This window comes from Gossypium raimondii, chromosome 3 (genome assembly GCF_025698545.1).
Source record: "Gossypium raimondii isolate GPD5lz chromosome 3, ASM2569854v1, whole genome shotgun sequence".
In the NCBI taxonomy this organism is placed as follows: domain Eukaryota; kingdom Viridiplantae; phylum Streptophyta; class Magnoliopsida; order Malvales; family Malvaceae; genus Gossypium; species Gossypium raimondii.
In genome coordinates this window covers 7,368,155-7,385,273 of record NC_068567.1, presented here as the reverse complement: position 1 = coordinate 7,385,273, position 17,119 = coordinate 7,368,155, and the positions used below count along the sequence as shown (strand labels likewise).

The window sequence follows — 17,119 nt, the reverse complement described above, 5'->3', positions numbered from 1 at the left end:
GGTATTATGTATGTTCTTACTTCACCTATATTTGGAAGGAATTTTTTGAACCTTCCCTGCCTAACGGGTGGGAATGGATATCAACATGGACTATCGATAAATCCCAATTTGTTGATGAAGATGGCTGGGCTTATGCTGCTGACTATCCAAATCAATGGCCCCCAACTTCTTCGAAGTCGCATATTAAATCTGGTCATGATGTTGTGCGTCGAAGGCGTTGGATCCGAACAAGACAACTAATTGCTGAGAAAGAAAAATGTTGCGTAAAGAAGGACTTCACTACCATAAACCCTGGATATTCTACTGTTTTATCATGGGGAAGTACTTCTAAAGCATCTGATCAGTGTTTACGCATTCGTCCTAGTGTTGATTATCCTCACCCCCCATATGCTTGGGGTCATACCGTTGTTGTTGCTGTCGCTTCTAATTTTGCAAGTGGGAAGGACCAGCCTTTTGTAGATCAATGTTATATTAAAAGTACTTCACCACAAGGAAGCAAAAAGCCCAATTTTGCTCTTCTGTTAAGTCAACTTGAAAAAAAGGATATACTTCTTTGTTGTAGTGCTACTGTTGAAAGCAGACAAATTTGGCTTAGTGTAGGTGCAGATGCATCAGCCCTTCATACTGAGTTTAATCATCCTGTCTACGATTGGAGAATCTCTGTTAATTCTCCGTTGAAGTTGGAAAATCGACTGTCTTGTCCAGCTGAATTCACAATATGGGAAAAAACAAAAGACCGAAATTATATTGAGCGAGAGCATGGAATCATATCTTCACGTATGAGTGCTCATATATATTCAGTGGACATCCAAAGACCTATATATCTTTCATTTCTTGTGCAGAGTGATTGGGTTTTGGAAAAGGTAATGGGTTTAACTTTAATCTGACAATGCATTTTTTTTTTTGTCCTCATCTGCAAGCCATCATGTATTAAATCTTTGTGCTGAACGCATTATTATTTGCAGGACCCGGTTCTTATTCTGGATCTTTCTTCCGGTGCTCACATTTCATCTTTCTGGATGTTCCACCAGCAAAGTAAAAGGTTGTGGCTCCTATTTTCTTGTTCATGGATGGTCACCTCTAATAATTTTAGTTTCTACATTCTTGTGATTTGTAAGCATGGGAGGATACTGCAGAATTACCATATATTTCCCATGCTGTTTACTATGCAATGTCTGGGTCCTTTTCCCTTGGATTCAAGTACAAATGAAATGAACAAGTTTTAACATAAACTGGACTTTGTCTTCCTTCAGAAGTTTCATTCTCGGTTGCCATATTTTTTTCCCGCCCAACAAATGGTTATTCTTTGGCAATATAGATTTAAAACACTGCCTGTTTTAAGAGAGGGGGGAGAGGGTTAGAAAGTATGCTACTATTTAATTATATTTACTGTTTTGATATTTACTTCAGCTTTTAATTCTCTCTAGATCCTAAAAAAAAATAAAAATCCTAGATCCAGACTGATACATAGGTTCTGCATGCATAAATGAGTTTGATGCTTTGTACTTTTATATATTTTCCCCTCCTAAATTAGCTTATACTTTACATAATAGGTTTAAATGTGCTTTTGTGATCCTAAGTATGTAGGAACCCTTGTTTGATTTTTGCTGGATAATCTCCTTCATTCTTCACTGACATGTAAAGTTGGCCACTTCTTAAGATAAAAAATGGAACTAAAGGATACATTTTCCTCTCATGTTTGTTTCTCCTTTATAATGGTCAGTTCCAAGTGTACAAAAACCTAAGTGAATGGTGTCAAATTTGATGCCATAATTCTCTATATCTTTTACCAATAATGGATTCACAAGATAAGTGAAAAGAATATGTATATGATTCTTAATTATGTAGGTTCCTTCGTATGATCAACTTTGATGGAATTTATTTTCTAAAAATAAAGAACATGGGTACAGTTGCCCGGTAAAATGTTAATTAGTTACTAACTGTTTGAATACTTTTAAGGTTATTGCATTCTAGTTTTTTCTTATTAAAAAAGTACATCCTTTAATGTTATCAATAGTCCTTTCATGTGCTTTTGCAGGAGATTGCGTGTGAGTGTTGAACGTGATATGGGAGGAACAGGTGCTGCACCAAAGACGATAAGGTTTTTTGTTCCATATTGGATCATTAATGATTCAGCTCTGCCTCTAGCTTATCAAGTGGTAGAAATTGAAGGTTCAGATAATGCAGATATGGATTCACGTTCATCTAAAGCAGTTAAATCTACAAGAACAGTTTTGAGGACCCCTTCGTACTTGGCTGAAAGGAGACATTCAGGTCCAAGGAGAAACATTCAAGTACTTGAAGCTATTGAGGACACCAGTCCAATAGCTAGTATGCTTTCCCCACAAGACTCTGCCGGTCGTAGTGGTGTTACACTGTTTACATCACAAAAGGATACATATGTGTCCCCACGTATTGGCATTGCTGTGGCTCTCCGAGATTCTGAAATCTACAGTCCTGGGATTTCTCTTCTTGAGCTTGAAAAGAAGGTAATATGTTAGTGGTCTAGATGTCTACATGCTTATGTATCTTGTTTGATCTGTGGGCTAGGTGGAAATAAGGGGCGGTTCTGGTTCTGATAAATTTTGGAGGTGTTGCAACCATTTGTGATGCTAATAGAACTGTAACTATTCCAGGAACGTTTTGATGTAAAGGCATTCAGTTCAGATGGGTACTACTATAAGCTTTCAGCTCTAGTTAATATGACCACAGACAGAACAAAGGTGGAAATTTTTGAGATTCTTGATGCTTTATATGTTATTGTCGTTCTTTTGTTCCATTCTCTCATAATAAAACTTTAGTAGTTTTATTCTTTTTATCTCTGTTCACTGCTTTCCTCTTTGGTTTGAACTTTTGGAAGTTATCTCTATCCATCCTTGTAAATTTTGGTCCTTGTTCAGATGCAAACCTTAGTTGCGATTCTTATAGCCTGTGCAATATTTTCTTTTTCCCCTCTTATTGTGTAGGATAAAATTGTCAGTTGGCATTCAGATCATTGCAGCCATGATACAATAACCATTTATTCGTCTTATATGTTACTTCTTTCTGCTTATTTCTGTAAAACAAGCTGCCGATCCACTTCTAGTTTGCTTGCTATAGTTGCATGAAGTTTAATCACTAGCCCTTTGATAATCCTGCCTTCTAATGTTTCCTTCTTATTGTCATCAGTGTTCTAATATAGCCTCTTCCTGTAAACAAAAGCCAAAACTTTGCTGCTACATACTCGGGCAAATTGATTATGTAGCAGTAGGTTGAAGATCGTGAACTTTTTCTTATGAAATTTCTTGTAGACCAGATCAATGAACATTATTGCTTACGTGCGTACGGCTTTCTAGTTTGAGAAATCTATTCGATAAGGTGGCATCTTCTTTAGAGAAATACTGCTATGTTCCTGTGTTGGTATTTTCTGACCCCACAAATCTGTCCCACCATTGTGATTGTAGATTATGTGAGTAACCTATAGCATTTACAATCCTTCAGTATTCAGCCTGATAGCAACTAGTATTGAATCAGAATGGAAAGGATATTTTAATGGTTCAAGACAAAGAAGCTCTGTGTCCTGTCACATGCTTAAAAAGCTTCAACTGAGATGTTTAGACTGAATAAGGGAAATTATATTTCGAAGCAGTCCAACATATAAAATAGTTTATTGACAATTTTTGTATAGATTTTTTTAGTCATTTAGTAACTACTTGCAATATTTGATGTTCAGGTCATTCATCTTCAGCCATACATGTTGTTTGTTAATAGGGTTGGTTTAAGTTTTTGTCTTCAGCAGTGTTATTCTGAGACAGTGGAATGGATCCATCCCACTGATCCCCCAAAGCTCTTTGGTTGGCAGAGTTCTTCAAAAGCTGAGTTGTTGAAGGTGAGTGTACATCGGTTATAGCAGTGATTCAATATATTTTCCTGCATGCATTCTTATATTTGCTTTGACTAATTGCCAATTGAACTTCTTTTTATTTCAGTTGCAGGTAGATGGATACGGGTGGAGTAAACCTTTTAGTGTTTCTACTGAAGGTCTGATGCGCATTTCTTTGAAAAATGACACTGGAAGTGATCACTTATTTTTAAAGATTGAAGTTAGGAGTGGCACAAAAAGCTCACGCTATGAAGTTATCTTCCGTCCAAATTCCTCATCAAGTCCTTACAGGTTACACATTACACCAGTGCATGTACTTCTAAAACTTCGTTAAACACTCTTTTTCCCTTTACCATATGCATTATCCTGTTTCCCAGGCATATAAGAGTGGCTGGGGGTCTAGTTAGGTCAGTTTGGATTGAGTCATTTGGGGATGGGTTATGGTATCAGTCATATTGCTTCTGGGTCGCATAGGATTTCAACTTGCTCAATTTTGGTTCACATAAAGTCACGTTTTGGTCATTCCCTTAAATAATTTGTATTATAGTATGTACTATTTCTTAATTAAGTTGTGGTTCAAAATGAGAAAACAATAAAAGCTATGCTCAATTTAAGTTTTGGAGTATTCAAATCCATTGTGTTGCTTCTGTCTGAGGTCGGTCAGGCTAAGTCACTGACTTTAGAAGTCAAATGGGGTTGGACCAGGTTAGGTTTTAGGTGTAGCGGACAGATACTTCGTCTCTGGTTGGTTTTCCAATTCTACATGCATGTATCCCCTTTCTTGAATTCCTTACTGCATTTCTTTCATCTTCTCTTTCATTATAATATTATTATCTTCCGGGAACAGGATTGAAAATCGTTCCATTTTCTTACCAATTCTCTTCCAGCAAGTGGATGGTACCAGTGGTTCATGGCACCTCCTTCTTCCCAATACAGCTGTTTCTTTCTTATGGGAAGATCTTGGTCGACGGCATTTGTTGGAAATCCTTGCAGATGGAGCTGACCCATCAAGGTCAGGCAAGTACAATATAGATGAGATTTTCGATCATCTGCCGATTGATGTGGCAGGACCTGCCCAAGCTTTACGGATTACCATCCTGAAAGAAGAAAAAGTAAATGTTGTTAAGATCAGTGACTGGATGCCTGAAAATGAGCCTCCTGTAATCATTAGCCAAACGATTCCATCCACGTTATCAGAGCTCTCCAGAAGTGAGTCTCATCAACAGCAACCACAGTCCACCTCAGAATGTGAGTTTCATTTTATTGTCGAGTTTGCTGAGCTTGGAGTGTCTATTATTGACCATACACCAGAGGAGATATTATACTTGTCATTGCAAAATGTTCATTTGGCATATTCAAGTGGCTTGGGCTCTGGGCTTAGCAGGTATGCTCTGTTTCTAATAAACTTTATCTTGCTGCAATAAAGCAAGATTTATATGATCACAATGCAAATTAGCTTGTACTAAGAAGAATTGTCCCATTTCTACCAAAAAAAATGTCCACAAGTTCTTTTTTATTTGAACCATTCATAGCATGCCTTACAGTAAAAAAACTAAACTTGGTTTTATTCTTGAATCATGAAATCATTACATATTACTGGTTTCAGGTGGTCTGCTTTTGTTGGCAGTTACGTTTCAAGTGGTAAACTGTCTACTAATTCATTGTGGATTTTCAATACCCATTCTTCATAGGATCACATAACACAATTACCATCATGTATAAGTCACACTATTACATGTGTTTTTATTATCCATAAATTCATTTCATGTGCAAGTTAAGCACTAAGATGCTCTAAACTTGCTTGATTACATGAAATAATAGGGGGTCGTACACTTTTTTCCCCTTCTAGCCTCAAGGAGGGCTCTGACTTTATGAATTGAAGGCCATAGATTTAGCACAACTATGCTTTGGGGTATGCTATTTTGCAGAGAACATGATAAACTGTCAACTTGTTATGCAGACAGAATAGATGTTTAGTATAGTAGTTTCACGTTACCAGAATTCTTTCCTCTTTGTCTAACTGTTTGTGATTGTTTACTGATTATGTCTTGTTTTTATTTAAGGTTCAAATTAAGAATGAGAGGAATTCAAATGGATAACCAGTTGCCATTAACCCCAACACCAGTTTTATTCAGGCCACAGAAAATTGGGCAGGAAACTGATTATATTTTGAAAATTTCTGTGACTCTACAGACAAAGGGATCACTGGATCTATCTGTCTATCCATATATAGGTTTCCATGTGAGCATGTTAACTCTTAAAGGCTTGAGCAGAGTTTTATTTTTTCGACTTAGTTGTTTATATAGCCATATTTATTTTGACTGGCTTATAACCAGGGGCCCGATAATTCTGCATTTCTAATAAACATTCATGAACCTATTATATGGCGCATTCATGAGATGATGCAGCAGGTCAATCTCAGTAGGTTATCTGATAGTAACACAACAGCTGTGTCATTTGATCCTATCATTCATATTGGGTAAGTGAAAACCTTTCCTATTTTCATATTCAAAGCTTTGCTCTGAATTTGATTGCTTGAGCCATATGATTTGTATTTAACATGAAATACAGGATTCTCAACATCTCAGAAGTTCGACTGAAAGTATCAATGGCTATGTCGCCTAGCCAACGCCCTAGGGGAGTCCTTGGATTTTGGTCATCCTTAATGACTGCATTAGGGAACACAGAGAATATGACTGTAAGTGTTATGTTTAATCCCTTTTGTTTCCTTGTTTATAGTTCTTCCTGTATTATGATCTTCAATTATCTACCTGGATCTGAAAAGCCACTTACATTAGCAAATGTAAGCCAGAAGAAGATGCAGAGAGATTATATAACTTTGTAGCATAAATATCTGCTAAGATTCACGGCCTCCGAATACAGATCTGAAAATTGCAGTAAATTTGTTGATAGATTCATTTTGTTTGGGAATTACAACAGTTTGGCAGCATAAGACTGAAAACATTCTATGAACTTATATATTTTCTGTTAATTAAGTACTATTCTATGGATGCAGTACCTCGAGCAACTCTCTGAGCTATGTATATACCAAAGTTTTGCTAAACCAACTTTTGTGACCTTATTGTCATTTATTATGCACATCTAATACAAGTGTTGAATAACAGGTCAAGCTAAATCAAAGATTTCATGAGAATTTGTGCATGAGGCAGAGTATGATGATTAATAATGCTATTTCAAACATCAAAAATGATCTTCTTGGTCAACCACTTCGGTTGCTCTCTGGTCTTGATATATTGAGCAACGCAAGTAGTGCTCTTGGACATATGAGTAAAGGAGTGGCTGCTTTATCAATGGATAAGAAATTCATTCAAAGCCGACAGAGACAGGTATGTCACAAACCAAAATTCGGATTACTAAACATACTCTTATTGCAAAGTTTCTCTGATTTGTCCATGGTGCACTAGTTATTGCAAAAATAACTACAGAAATCTATGATGTGCCTTATTTACTGGTGCCTGAATGGTGTGTATAATAACCCTAAACCCTGAGTGATGGCTGTTGGTTGAGAATAAATTTGTGAATTTTGAATGTAGTATTTTTACCCTCTTGTAAAGTTGGCTTTACTAACATTTGTATCTTAGATGGTTTAATGATCGATTGAAAATGAAAGTGTATGTTAAAGATTGATTATAAAACCCGTTTTTGCCCCAGAATGCCGTCTGTAAGTTCCTTTTTTGATTTATTTGCCTCACCCTTGAATAATGTCTAACATTGATGGAACTAACAAATCCCTTGAATGCAGGGATTTAATTCACTGGTTTATTCCTTGTTATCATTAGGGTTTGGATTTAGGGCAGATTTTGGGAGAGGTTAGCAGTAGATTTTTTGGAGATATTTTATTTCTTGAGTTATTTCCCTATTTAGCCTAGGGTGTTTACTATAAATATGTACATACTTTTCTCATTAAAATATCACACATAATTCAAAATCTCTTTTCAATTTTTGACACTTCCTTACAGTTATTTTTAGTTTGCAACATGGTATTAGAGCTTTAGGATTTTCTTTTTTATCCTTTGTTTTCGGCCTTAATACTGTGTATTTTGTGAAGCAATGATCACCTCTGTTTTTCTTTCTAAATTTTCATTGTGAGGTGTGTGTGAACTTGCTAAACGCAAGCAAACATATTTTCTAGTTATTAAAGAAATTTTATTCCTTTCCATCTTGATCAGAAAGACATTTTTAGTCCATCTACCATTTCTAATGTTTCAAGGATAAGATGGCTGTTTTTTTCTTCCATTGATGATTGCACCGATGTTACTTCGATTTTTTTTTTACTTAAAACTAAGTTTAAGGTTAATATAGCGCTCCCATGGTCAAAAATCAATTTGGGGTTGATATCAAAATGTTTAGGTTTGGTGATGCTAGAGACTCTTTCAATCAAATTATTTATTACCCCATATTTTCAAAAGTAACAATACATGGGTGTTCTTGTTTGAATACCCCCACAAGGAAATGGGGGAGCAAAGAAGAAAAATAGCCTTCAAAAATATTAGAGCCTTTTTATTTCAAAGCTTCTTTTTGGGTAATAACGTAATTTCAATATTTGAAATATTCAAATAAAGTTTTATTATTGTTTATCATTTTTTTATCTTATTTTTGTTTTAAATGTAATTGTCTATCTTTACTTCTATAAATTGAAGTTTTTATCCATAAAACAAAGGAAGCCATTTTATTACTTCAGTAGAGAATTCTTACAGCCACTCAACATTTTTTGTTTCCAAATTTTAACACTACAAACATCCTTGCCCTTCAAATTTTCGATTATTTGTCATTTTTCTATATTCATAATCAAAACAATTGAAATTAAATTCAATGGCTCTAAAATATATTTTTGTGGGATATCCCTCAACTCAAAAAGAGTAAGTGTTACCGCCCTTCATCAAAGAAAATTGGTCTGTGTTACTTTTTGCTTAACTTGTCATCTATTCGCACGTCCAATTTTGCAGCTTCTTATTCATCTTGTTCCAACCCCGTGCCTAAAGGTCCCTTTAAACCCATGTTTGCTCCTGTAGCTATACTTGAACTCATTCTTGAACCTGTGCCTAAAATGTAAGATTTGGTAATGTATTCACAAGGAGGAAGATGTTGTTTATGAACCTATGCAAGTCTAAGAGTCCAACTCAAATCCTTTGAATGAGGTAACAATTTCTAACTGTCCATTTAAAGGTAAAATTGAATCTCATAATGACCAAGATCTTCCGATTGCCCGTAGTAAGGGAATTAGAAAATGCATAAAGCAACCATTATATCCTGTGACCAAGACATTCCAAGTATTTTCTTAGGATTGAGGTCACTCATTCTAAGAAAAGGATTTTTATCTCTCAACAGAAGCATGTTACAGGACAATATGCAAACTAGCAATTATTCCCATAAATCTTAATCTTCAACTTGTGAAAGAAAAGAAGATGCTACAATAGACTATACTATTAGTAGATGAGAAGCATGATTGAATTGGATAATGGTATTTGTAGTAGTTGTGTTATCGACATTAATAATTGTAGTATCGATCATTTTTATGTGAGGCAATAGTAAGGAAGAAAAATAAGGTCGAAGAGAAAAGGAAAAAATTAAATTTTGCTGGTTTGAGCTTTGAAGGCTCTGATACCATAAAGAAACTGTGAATAAGGTAGAATGAAACATACTTTCATTTATTGAAATTGGAGTATTTATAGAACAATACTCAATTAACAAGAATTCAAAATAAATCAAAACATGATATCCTAATAAAAAGAAATCAAATTTTAAAAATTTTAATAAAGTCTTGTACTATTTGTTTCAATGACTAGTTGGAAGACTCATTTGTCTTAGACACAATTGAGTATAGCATATGAAGTGATTGTTATTAGTTAGTTTATGAATAATCTAAAGACTTTTCATCTAAAAGTAGCTCATTGAATGCTATAGTATCTCGCAGCTTGCCACTTCGCGGTTCATCATGTGTTCAAGCTGCTACATGATTGGCCAACTTGTAACACTCCTCAGCATCCATGCTGCAAACACTAATATTGTTTCTCAAACTCTTGAACCTGTTTGATGTATACTCAATTTCATTGTCTGATCTGAGTATCTTCAATTTGCAGCTAGCTTGATTTTCAACAGCTACTTTGAACTTCCAAAAGACTTCTGCTACTTCTGACTTCAACTTCAAGAAATATACCCAACAAAAGCTTGTGCAATCATCAATAAACAAAACAAAGTACATGTTGCCACTTAATGAAGATGTCTTCATAGGTCCACATACATCAATATGGACCAAATGCAGTTTATCAATTGCTCTCCAAGCTTTGCTAACTGGAAATGGAAGTCTTGTTTGCTTTCCAAGTTGACACATTTTACAAACATCCTCATACTTAACCATTTTGATAGGTTTTCAACTAAATCATTCCTGGACAATTGACTTAGAGACCTATAATTAACATGCCCTATTCTCCTACTTTATAACTTAGTTTCATCTACTAAGTTTGCATATGCTTTAAAAGTTGCAAATTTCCAGTCCACAACAAAACTTCTATCAGACATAGCAACTGATACAAGTTCACACCCACATGGATCAAGAATCAAACATTCTTTAACTTTAAACACATTTGAATAACCTCTATCAAGCAGTTCACCAACACTTGGCATATTTTAATCAATTTCAGGTACAAAAAGAACATCTAAAACAATCTTTGTACTTGATGGAGTGTTGATTAAAACATCTTATTTCCCTTCTATCTAAATGTACTAGCCACTTCCAACTCTAATTCTGGAGTTGAAACTTTTGTCAATCTTCTTGAAAAAGCTTGCATATGAGGTTATATGATTAGTACAGCTACTTTCAAAGAGCCAATGCTTTCTAATGTTGCTATTAGTTGCAAAACATGAGGCAATGAACATCAACTTCTCCTGAGCTTGGTTTCCATCAGCTGCCTAAGCTTGAGCATTATGCTTTTGTAATTGCCTTTTGTTTTTGCACACCCTCTCCATGTGACCAAGCTATTTGTAGGCTCTACATTGGATGTCTAGCTAGAACCATTAATATTTCTTCAAGTGAGTGTTCTTCTTGCAATGAGAACAAGATGGATACTTCTCCTTTCCATTGTCTCTCATTTGCTTTTCTTTACTTTCACTCCAACTCTTCTTTCCCTTTTTGCTTGAGGAGCTCGAGCCTTCCTTACTTCTAGATTGGAAAGCTCCTTCAGAATGCTCCTCTTGTCTACTTGTTGTTCTTTGCTCTTGAGCATAGAGAGCATTTATCAACTTAGATAAAGAAATTGTTGATAGATCTCTTGAGTATTCCAAAGAGGAAATCTTAGACTCATATCTCTCAGGGAGAGTGGTTATAACCTTCTCCACAATCCTGTTGTCACTACATTGTTTGGGAGTTTCACAGGCCATGATTCTGGTAAAGATCACATCTGATACACCATTTTGAAGGCATGACATTGCTTTATGCTTCTTGGCACACTCCTCACTATATTGCCTCATTTGAGCAATAGTTGGATTTGCTTTCAAAGGTGGTGGCTCCCTATCAACATCTATTACCTCCCACAAGTCAAAGGCCAGGAGGTAAGTCTTCATCTTGACTACCCAAATATGATAGTTCTCTCCAACAAAGACAGGAGGTGGTGGTGGTGAAAAACTCCCTAATGACATGTTAGCAGCTACAACAAAGAAACAAAGTTGGTTCTTTCTTTCTTGACAAGAAAATACAAACAAAAACAGTAACCCTCAAAGATGAGAGACTTTTGATTCCAATTGTTGGTGATATTGTCAAAGAAAAACAAAGAACAAGAAGCAAAAACGTGCAGCGAAGGAGCTTGTATCTATTAGCTCTATCATTCAACAAGAAAACAAAACATTTAAAGTCGAATACATCACCAAATACTCAACTAACCCCACTAAGCTATCTTAATGCATCAACTAACTAAGCTGTAAACATAACAAAACTAAGTTCCAAATGAACTAAACTAGTCTGCCATGCAACTTGATGAAACCTGCATGCACCAAGGCTTCAGCTGCATCTCGCCACTTCCAAAGACATCTCGCACTTCGCCACTGTCATTTCACAGTTCATCTCACAGCTTGTCACTTCGCGATTCATCATGTGTTCGAGCTGCTGCATAATTAATCAATTTGTAACAAATACATTGATGTTGATTATGCTAGATCAATTGTTGATAGAAGATCAATCGCAAGATTTTGCACCTTCTTTGATGGGAGTCTAGTGACATGAAAAAGTAAAAAATAAAGTGTAGCAGCTCAGTCAAGTAAAAAGGCTGAATTTTGAGCAATGGCTCAAGGTATGTGCGAACTACTTTGGTTGAAGATCATTCTTAAAATATTTGAAAATTAAGTTGGATGGTCCTATGAAATTATTGGGACAGCAAACCTGCAATCAGTATAGCTCACAACCCAATAGAACATGACCAAACAAAGCACATTTAAATTAACAAACACTTCATCGAAGAGAAGTTGGAGAGTAAATTGATATATAAAACTTACCAAAGGCTTTAGTAGCTCAATTTTCCAAACTATTGTATTCAAGCTAGGAATGGAGAGTATTTATTCACAAACTTGAAGGCAATTGCGGGAAAACTATAACTACAAATCCCTTGAATGCAGGGATTTAATTTAGGGATTTATTCACTGCTTTATTCCTTGTAATAAGGGTTTGGATATAGGGCAGATTTTAGGAGAGATTAGGAGCAGAATTTTTGTAGATATTTTATTGATTACGTATTTACTTATTTCCATAATTAGCCTAGGATATGTACTATTAATATTAGGGATGAAATCGAGGCAGGGTGGGTAGATTTTTGCCCACCCTGACCCGAAGTTTGACTAATTTTTTGACCCCGCTCCGACCTCGAATCTTAAAAAAATAAATTCGATCTAAACTCAAAACTCAATGGAAGACCTAGCTTTGTCCTAATTAAATTTGAATTCAATCTAATTTTTTATTTTTATTTTGAAGCAAATAAGATTATTTTTTAAATTATTTTAACTTTTATTTTGAAGCAAATAAGAATTATATTTTTGAATTTAGACTTAAATATTAATTTATTTATTTTTATTTATTTATTTATTTATTGAAAGAAAAAATTTAATATATGTATATATATTAAGGGCATTTTAGTAAAGATCCTGTGATGGAGCGAAACGGATTTTACTTCAAACTCAAACCCGACAAACTATTTTTATAATTTCACCCGACCCTACCCGCGCCGAACCCAATTTTTTTAAAAAAAATCTGACTCTAACTGATCGAGTAGGGTCAGAACCCATTGGGTTCTTTTTCATCCCTAATAAATATATCTACGTATTTTTCTCATCAAATACACTGGACTGAATTCAGAATTTTTCTTTTCAGTTTCTAACGTCTCTTTTCTTTTTTCTCCCTACCTCAACAATAAGTGTCAACCATTTCTTTTTCTTTTTCTCCTGCTCATTCTGTTGTTACTAGGATACTATATAGTAAAGCCAATAGACATCCAATAGGCCTCTGCTTTGGTAATTCTTACTCGATGCTATGCAGTTAACCATCTCGGAACTTTCACATTTTCTTTCCAATTTGATCTTTTTCTGGCAGGGGAGCAAGAGTGTAGAGGACTTAGGTGATGTTATTAGAGAAGGGGGTGGAGCACTAGCAAAAGGCTTGTTCAGAGGAGTTACAGGCATATTAACAAAGCCTCTTGAAGGCGCAAAAAGCTCTGGTGTCGAGGGCTTTGTTCAGGGTGTTGGAAAAGGCATAATAGGAGCAGCCGCACAGCCTGTGAGTGGGGTTCTGGATCTTTTGTCAAAAACTACTGAAGGAGCAAATGCTATGAGATTGAAGATAGCATCAGCTATAGCTTCAGATGAACAGATCCTCCGGAGGAGGCTGCCTCGTGCAGTTACTGGTGATAGTTTGCTTCGGCCGTATGATGAGTACAAAGCACGAGGACAGGTACTTCTATTTTTTATTCCCTCTTCTCACTACTCTGGTGTAGTTGGCTTTAAATACATTAGTAGGACAACTGGAAGAGACCCTTTTTCATTATAATTTTGGTCATCCATTTGCTCTTGCTGTTTTCAACTTGTCTGTTTTATTTTATTTCTTTTTGAAATTTGATTTGGTGATCACCTGCTTGTGGTTTGAGCACAACTCTTTAGCCTACTGGCTTTCTTTTCATCTTGAAGGTCATATTGCAATTGGCGCAGTCAGGTTCTTTCTTTGTTGATATATTCAAAGTACGTGGAAAGTTTGCACTATCAGATGCATATGAAGATCATTTCATGCTACCAAAGGGAAAAATTATCATGGTTACCCATCGGAGAATAATATTATTGCAAGTAGGTCAATCAACTTTGCTGGAAAGTGGAAATATTTTATGGCTGACCATTCCCTTTTCTTCTCTTTTTTTTCATTTTTTGTGTTTTTTCTGAATGTGAAGGTCAAACTAAAGGGTTACATTGCATTTTTTTTTCCTTCTTCAGCAAACTTCTCTTATAACTCAGAGGAAATTCAATCCTATGAGGGATCCATGTTCAGTATTGTGGGATGTTCCGTGGGATGATCTGAAAACAATGGAGTTGACTCGGGGAAAGAAAGACCTACATAAAGCTCCACCTTCGCGGCTAGTACTCCATCTAACGGCTAAACCAACAGAAACAAAAGAGCAAGTTCGTGTCATAAAATGCAACCGAGGTACTCATCAGACCCTTGAAGTTTACTCTTCAGTTGAACGAGCAATGATCACATATGGAAGAAACCTTTCAAAGGTTAGTTTCTGGATCACTTTTTATTTCATATATGTTCATCGTTGGTTTGTTCACATGTAAGCATAGATGATGGTTTGCATTTAAGTACAGCATGACCTTGGATCGTCAGTGTAAAGATTTAAGACTCTTTTCTTGATTCAGGAGCTACTGAAGAAGGCTACTAAACCATATTCTCCAGTTACTGATGGCACTGCCACTGAAATGATCCCTAAAGAAGTGGCTAGCAGCTGGTGTCCTCAATAGGTGGTGCGTATGCGATCAACTTTTGGCAACAGCAACAACTAACTTGGGAATCAATGCCAACAGACTTTTTGCCGATAAAAAAGGTTTAAGCTAAGGGACGAAGTTGAAGCATCCATTTTCGAGCATTGAATGAGCTTTCAGACGAATGCGCCTTCATCTTCCACCAAGGATTCACTTATTTTGCAGTTTTGAAGGAATTAATGAAATGGTTAGTTTGCAGTGCCCCATAGAAACATGGATATGCATCTTCCTTCCACCAAGTTATCTTCTATGCCAATCCAAAGTTTAAACAACACTAACAAATGGCTCGGCGGGAACACTAGATGTTTGAATATAAATAGATATTTCTTCATAGAAATCTTAATGTTAGTGAATCTCTCATATAATCAATCTCATGAACCACTTGAAATGTATAGGTTTTTTCTTTTCTTTCTTTTTTTTTTTTATTACAATTTTTGTACATCTCTATGGTATCACCTGTCAATGCACCATTTACAATTGTGGCTCATATCTGTCAATCCGTTTGATGCTTTTCTTTTTTCTCTCTTTTTTTTTTATTTTCATGATATTTTAGCCTTATTTAGGGAATTTGATTCCATAGTTATCTAAACAGACTGTATTGATTAGTTGAATCAGGAATCAGTTAGGGTATTGATTTGAAGAAAGGCTTTAGACAAGTTGTCCGTGTAATGGCCCAAATTCAAGGCTATCGGAATAGTGGTTTCGTAACCACAAATCCGATTTAAAGATAAATTTATTTTAATATTTTTGCATGAATATTGATATGATAGGAAAATCGTATGAAAATATCTATAGAAAATTTTACCGATTTAGTGGTTAGTTAGAAAAAGAAATTATTGAAGAAATTGGGTAAAAATAAGGTATCGAGACCTCGATCTGGTAAAACCGAGTCAAAAATATTTTTATAAATATTTATGAAGTGTTAGTAATATGGTATTAAAATTTAGTTAGAAAATTTTAATGTTTGGATAGTCAATTAAGTGAAAAGGACTAAATTGAAAAAGGTGTAAAAGTTACTAGAAGGATTAAATGGCTCAATTGTTAAATGAGGAGGGACATAAATTGAAAATAAACCCAAAAGGAGATATTTTGGGCTGCATAAGCTGAGAAAAATCAGGAGAATTGAAGAATTAAGGGTAAAATTGGAATATTGCAAAATTTACTTTAAAAGTTAGGACTAAAGTGGAATATCTAGAATTCTCTTCATATTTTCTGCATTCTCATCAGCCAAAAACGTCCTAAGGGTTTCTTCAAGCTGGTTTTTCATAATTTTTGCACCAAGTGAGTTAATTCTTACCTTTTTCTTGAAATATTTGTGTTTCTAAGACTTTTACAACTACGTCCTATTACTAAATTCATTAGTTTTTGATTTTATGAATGAATTTGAAAGTTGCTATGAATATGTGCTGGAATTTTATGATGAAATAGGATGAAATTGAAGCTTTAATCTGTTTATGAGATGATTTTATTAGATAATTTCAATAGAAATTGATTTGTAAGACCTAATTGTGAAAAAGTTTGGAATTAAAGTCTAGTACTAAAATTCTGATTTCCAAAGCTTATAAAGTAGTTTAAAGTGATGGGATAAAGTGTTAATTGAGAAAAATCAGCTCAATTGAGAGGTTAATTGAGCAGGGAAGAAATTATCATTTATTGAAAGTTTAGGGAAAAATGGTAATTAACATCATACACTAAAACAGTTTTGGACAGCAGCAGTAGTCTAACTTTGAAAAATCACCAAAAATTTTAGAGATTGAATTTAAGGATGAATAAAATATTAAATTAAATCTTATTGAGTCTAGTTTCTCATAGAAAACGGTTTAATCAATGGAATTGTAAATCATGAGATATAATAGATTTTGCAAGACAATGTCAGAATGAATTCGGGTTCCCCTGTTCTGAATTTAGAAAATCATTAAAAATTGTACAAAAATTATTGTGAGTTATAATTTATATGGTTAAAATATTTAATGAGTCTATTTTCAGAAGAAATAAACGGAAACATCATCCGAATTCTGTACAATGAGATAATTAATTTTTAGTGAAAATGGGTCGGAACTGTCAAATAGTGAAACAGGGGAAACTTTAAAGAATAAACTGTACTTGTTGGGTAAACCAAAAATTCTGAAAATTTTATGGTAATAATATATGTGAGTCTAGTTTCAGGGAAAATTAACTGATCTTAATTTGGAATTCCGTACCTCAAGATATAAATAATTTAGTGACTGT

At 34.9% G+C, this 17,119-nt stretch overlaps 2 protein-coding genes across 4 annotated transcripts in view; one reads left to right on the top strand and one right to left on the bottom strand.

Moving 5' to 3' along the window:
• The window catches only part of LOC105796935 (uncharacterized), a 51,229-nt gene extending 35,852 nt beyond the window's left edge, over positions 1–15,377 (top strand). Inside the window, exons 48-62 of the mRNA XM_052628063.1 lie at positions 39–863; positions 966–1,042; positions 2,039–2,489; positions 2,637–2,723; positions 3,713–3,868; positions 3,969–4,153; positions 4,710–5,246; positions 5,926–6,103; positions 6,199–6,341; positions 6,434–6,560; positions 6,988–7,209; positions 13,455–13,811; positions 14,045–14,197; positions 14,342–14,626; positions 14,768–15,377. Of these exons, the coding sequence (XP_052484023.1) occupies positions 39–863; positions 966–1,042; positions 2,039–2,489; positions 2,637–2,723; positions 3,713–3,868; positions 3,969–4,153; positions 4,710–5,246; positions 5,926–6,103; positions 6,199–6,341; positions 6,434–6,560; positions 6,988–7,209; positions 13,455–13,811; positions 14,045–14,197; positions 14,342–14,626; positions 14,768–14,869 (3,885 nt within the window). The 3' untranslated portion in view covers positions 14,870–15,377. The remainder of the gene's footprint in view (positions 1–38; positions 864–965; positions 1,043–2,038; positions 2,490–2,636; positions 2,724–3,712; positions 3,869–3,968; positions 4,154–4,709; positions 5,247–5,925; positions 6,104–6,198; positions 6,342–6,433; positions 6,561–6,987; positions 7,210–13,454; positions 13,812–14,044; positions 14,198–14,341; positions 14,627–14,767) is intronic.
• On the bottom strand, positions 10,412–12,589 carry LOC128039744 (uncharacterized). Of its 3 annotated transcripts, none has more exons than XM_052628065.1 (2): positions 12,368–12,589; positions 10,412–12,086 (listed from the first exon to the last, which is right to left on the bottom strand). In XM_052628065.1, the coding sequence occupies exon 2, from the start codon at positions 11,516–11,518 to the stop codon at positions 10,898–10,900; it is 621 nt and encodes a 206-aa protein (XP_052484025.1). In that variant the 5' UTR covers positions 11,519–12,086; positions 12,368–12,589; the 3' UTR covers positions 10,412–10,897. The 3 variants fall into 3 exon arrangements, with proteins under 3 accessions (XP_052484025.1, XP_052484024.1, XP_052484026.1); XM_052628064.1 differs by having other exon boundaries at positions 10,412–11,981; XM_052628066.1 differs by having other exon boundaries at positions 10,412–11,978.
• Positions 15,378–17,119: the final 1,742 nt, after the last annotated feature.